The sequence below is a fragment of the Nansenia antarctica genome (assembly GCF_963989245.1).
Source record: "Nansenia antarctica genome assembly, chromosome: 13".
Taxonomy (NCBI): domain Eukaryota; kingdom Metazoa; phylum Chordata; class Actinopteri; order Argentiniformes; family Microstomatidae; genus Nansenia; species Nansenia antarctica.
This window is the reverse complement of record NC_137683.1, coordinates 14,247,843-14,252,473: the sequence shown is the minus strand read 5'-3', so window position 1 is coordinate 14,252,473 and position 4,631 is coordinate 14,247,843. Positions and strand designations below refer to the sequence as shown.

Here is a 4,631-nt window from a genome sequence, read left to right as displayed (position 1 = left end):
TAAGTCAATAAGTTCAATGTTAATCCAACTGTTATTTGTTTGTGTTTACGATCACTTATTTGTCCCTTCTGCGATAGCATGAAATAGCGTGTGTCTGGAAATAGTGGACGGTAATGACTACTCGACCGGAACGAGCATGTCCTTTTTAAATGTGCACTGAAATTGTCATAACACCAGCTTCACACACAGCGTTGCTCTTTGGAGAGCGGAGAGAAATGAAACGAAAAACCAAAACACTTCACCTTTCACAAAACAGTCAGACGATTGTATTTACAACACTCACAACCCATGAAAAAAGGGATACTGCAGTTTTTTTTTTTTCTTCTTTTACTTTCTTTCTTAAAAAAGGGCAATAAAATATATTAAACCTTATATACAATATGTGGGTCTGGACAAAAAGAAAAGAGCGCCAAGGATTGTATCCTGTTTTGCAGCCTCCGCTAGCCTGATATACCGCTGCCTTTTGACGTCAGAACAAAGGGGATGTAAAAACTCCCAAATCAACAGAGGAGGCCAACAAAGATGTACTAAAGGCACTGTCAGAACCATACGTTGGCATGGGCAGGACCCTCACCCCTGATCCAGACAGAGCAGGGCCTCTGTATGCCTCGTGCCATGGGGGAGTACTACACATTTGTCAGTTATGGTTCACTTTGAGTTTTTGATACTTCTCCTTCAAACAGAAAAAACAACAATTTTCAAAATAATAATGAAAAGTTTCCTCCCAAGAAAACGATAAATACTTTTTTTAACATGATCATACATTGGTCTCGACACCAGCATCCGATTGTAAAAAAAAAGAATGAAAATCAAATAGAAAAATTAAAATAATCATCTAATCATCTGTACATATTTTTTTGTTTCTGTATTTATTTTTTACACAGTGTCCCCTACTGGTAGGTTCTTTTTACTGCAGCTCCTGAGAAAAAGCATGGATCAGTCCCAACCTCCCACTGGTTTCCTGAACCTGTCCCTCGTCCAATGAGAGGCCTGCTGGCAGTCCATTAAGCCCGCCCACTCACGGAGAGGATACGCCTACAGTCTTGTGCACGCTCATGCATGCTCTCACACCCGACGACACGCATGAACACCGGCTCACGCCTCCGAGTACGAGTTCTGTGTGTTGAGTTTGTCCTTCTTCAGCTTGACTCCGTCCACCAGTTCAAAGTTATAGTTCTCCAGGGCTGATAAGTTCCTGTCCGACATGCCGCCGTGGGAGCAGGCGCAGTAAAGGACGACTCCGCAGATGGCCCCCAGGAAGACCCCCAGGGCGCTCATAGCGATGATTGTGATGAGGATGGGGTCCAGAGTCTTCAGCATGTTACCTGCCCCTCGGAAATCCTCGTTGTTCTCCACGATCTCTGGGAAGTCTGTGATGTCCACGACTGGAGGGAGAGAAGAAGAAGAGGTTGAACCGTGAGTGACACGTTGTATGTAGAACAGCACCGATTTGACTTTGAACCATTCTACTACTCGGTCAAATCGGTTTCATCGCTGTCATGTCAAAAATAAATACGCTAACTATTTTCCCAACACTCAACACTTTAGGCTTTTGCGTGTAATAGGGGATAGGGGTTTACTCACTGATTTTATTGAAGTGGTCGTCGGGTTCCATAGGCTCTGTAGGTACATCAGGATCTGTTGAGACGAACCCACAAAGTCACATACTGAACAACAAGTCCCCACCTCCGGTAAAACGGTAGAGCCCACACGCACACGCACGCACGCCACTCACCCTTGCAGTCGGCCATGTTGAGACTGTCCAGGATCTTGATGTCGTCCACAGCGATGTCGCCCCAGCTCTTCCTCTCCACCAAGCCTTCGATCACCACCTGGGAGAGAAAGCAACGTTTCAGCAACCTTAGACCAAGCCAACCACATCAGACAGGCCAACACCCTCCCAACATTTAAACAGGCCCTCAAAACCCACCTCTTCAAGCTCGCCTTCACCAGTTAACCCTCTCCCCCTCCCCTTCCCATGTGTCCCCAGCACTACCTTAATTAGACCCCTATACTTTCTTTCTTTCTCTATTTCTTTCTTGTTTCTTTTATTATTACTACTCGATCTTTTCAATTTGTAAAGCGTCTTTGAGTGTCGAGAAAAGCGCCATTTAAGTCTAAGTATTATTATTATTATTATTAACCATTTCCAAATTTTAACTTTTAGGAGGCATCTCTTTTCTCTCTGTTTTTCAAAACATAAAAAAGAACGTCATACACCCCTCAAAATCATACAGAGCCTCTGTAAATAAAGGACATTCACCCTAAACATTTCAGACATAGTTCTGGGCCAAGCTGGGTCAGTTACCTGATAGGATTTACTAGAGTGTGGCACGAGCACACGGCCCTCCCTCCAACGGTTGCCTTGGTGACCACTGACGGTCCAGAGCAGGATGTCCGCCATGCCTTCCGCCGTCTCCTTCCTCTGTTTGATGTGCAGCGTTCCGATGTGGGAGCCGAACATGTGGTACCAGAAGGACACGCACAGGTCCGAGTCCTGGGTGGTCACCACCGGACTGATCAGCCGGGCCACCTCTGTCTCCTGGGCGCCCGTCGCTAGGGTGTAGATGAAGTTGCCGGAACCGCCTGAGGACAGAGGGCAGGGAGAACGACGGGTAAGACAGGGAAGCTGATTGTGTTTGTCGGTCTTCAGCTTGAGAAGGAGCTGGAATACTCTTGGGTTTTGACATCAAAATAGATCGGAGTCACCTCAAAATGTTTGATATCACCTCCTAATCTCTTGTTTATTTTTTATTTATTCGTTTATTTGATAGGGACAATGCACAATACATATATTGTGCCAGATATAGCTCATATAGAGCTCATTTTCATCTGTAGTCCCTGGGGGAAGGGTAACAAGAAACAAAAACAGGATACACTAATACAAATCACTAAGATACAATAAAGTTCTAATCAACAATGGAATAATGGAACATAAAAAAAAAAAAGATGTTGATAATAAAAATAAAAATAAAGTAAAAACATTACAACACAACATTAAGTTAAGACACACACACACACACACACACACACACACACATCATCATCATCATCATCATCTGGTTGCGGTGTGTCCTTGTGTCTCACCTGTGTGGTCCATGTTGGGTCCAGTGTTGAGTGTGGGGGTCCCGCTGGACTGGATCTGCCATCTGAAGCCCGTGTCCTCAGACGTCCATCCACAGAAGGAGGGGTCGCTGGCCCAGCCAAAGTCACAGGCGAACCATAAGAAGGCTGCAGGACAGACAGGTCACAGATCAGATCAGATCAGATCAGCTGGATGGTCAAGCACCAACTGTTCACAAGGAGCTACTGTCCCCATGGCTCTAGCATACACTCATGCTTTGAAGGGGGGCAACACAATATACAGCAGGCTTTACTTAGTATAGCCTCTAGATGGCAGCAGAGACACATATTCGATCAATTGTAAAGAGACCCTTAAGGGTAGATGAAAAAACCCACCAGGGAGAGAGAGAGAGAGAGGAGAGAGAGAGGAGAGAGAGGAGAGAGAGGAGAGAGAGAGGAGAGAGAGGAGAGAGAGGAGAGAGAGGAGAGAGAGGAGAGAGAGGAGAGAGAGGAGAGAGAGAGAGAGAGAGAGAGAGAGAGAGAGAGAGAGAGAGAGAGAGAGAGAGAGAGAGAGAGAGAGAGAGAGGGGGGAGAGAGAGGCAGCCAGAGGAGTGTAGAATCCTGACAGAATGGAGTGGTAAAAGATAGTAGGACTTCATGAAGAGCAATAGCTTGAATCCGGTAAATGATCTATTTGAATATACAGGGCCCTAGAATGAAGAATGATAGTGAAAGGAAGGAGCTCAGGGAAAAATAAGCTAGCTGGGGAGAGTGGTGGTCTGGATAGCATGTCCAGTTGAGAAGGCTGCATTCACAGCCGCCTGCTGTGAGGGTGGGTTTTTTAATGAGCACAGCCTTCAAGTTTTAAAGGCAGACATAGTGAATATAAAGGTCTCACATTCCAACACAATCCCCTATGGCGACACACAGAGAGCTGTAAGGCATCATGGGAAAATATGTATGAGAGCCCAGGCGATAGGGAACCTCATTTTTGTTATCAAATTGGATAAAGAAAGACTTCCAAGCAAACACAAGGGAGGGATATGTTTAGGGTGTCAGCTATGCCTTGAAAAGCTGTGTCTGTTAGAGGCTGCTCTCCAAAGGATAAAAAAATGTGAGCCAATATTCCCTTTAATAATCTCTGGGTTTTAACTAGTTTCTGCAGGCACCGAATATATTTACCCATTAAACACAAAGGATGGAATTCCCATGTGGAACCGCATTTTCAGGCACTCCGCCACATTTTCAAATAAATTCCATTCCCAATTAAAAGGGCTTTGGTTTTTCCATTCTTGAGAGAATTCAAGCAAGGATACTGACAAGCTCTGGGTAAGATGAGCAGCCGTACGACTCACAGCAGACTCATTTGAGGAACACAAGAACACATTTTTCCTTCGCTATTCTGACGGAAAAAAACCACCCTATTGTGGATCCAACACCCACACACAGACTGAAACCCCACACACACACATTTAACCCCTCAAACCTCACGTGAATAGACTGAAGTTATTGTTTTGACCGGCCCCTAATCCCATAGGTACTGTATTAATGTGTACAGACACTGTTGA

General features: G+C 45.1%; 1 protein-coding gene across 2 annotated transcripts in view; it reads right to left on the bottom strand.

Annotated features, from left to right (window-relative positions):
• Positions 1 to 260: 260 nt before the first annotated feature.
• The window catches only part of nrp1a (neuropilin 1a), a 62,054-nt gene continuing 57,683 nt past the window's right edge, over positions 261 to 4,631 (bottom strand). For both annotated transcript variants that reach the window (XM_080543988.1, XM_080543989.1), the window contains exons 14-18: positions 3,088 to 3,231; positions 2,309 to 2,586; positions 1,736 to 1,832; positions 1,585 to 1,638; positions 261 to 1,385 (exon numbers count right to left, since the gene is read on the bottom strand). In XM_080543988.1, coding sequence (XP_080400114.1) covers positions 1,096 to 1,385; positions 1,585 to 1,638; positions 1,736 to 1,832; positions 2,309 to 2,586; positions 3,088 to 3,231 — 863 coding nt within the window. In that variant the 3' untranslated portion in view covers positions 261 to 1,095. The remainder of the gene's footprint in view (positions 1,386 to 1,584; positions 1,639 to 1,735; positions 1,833 to 2,308; positions 2,587 to 3,087; positions 3,232 to 4,631) is intronic.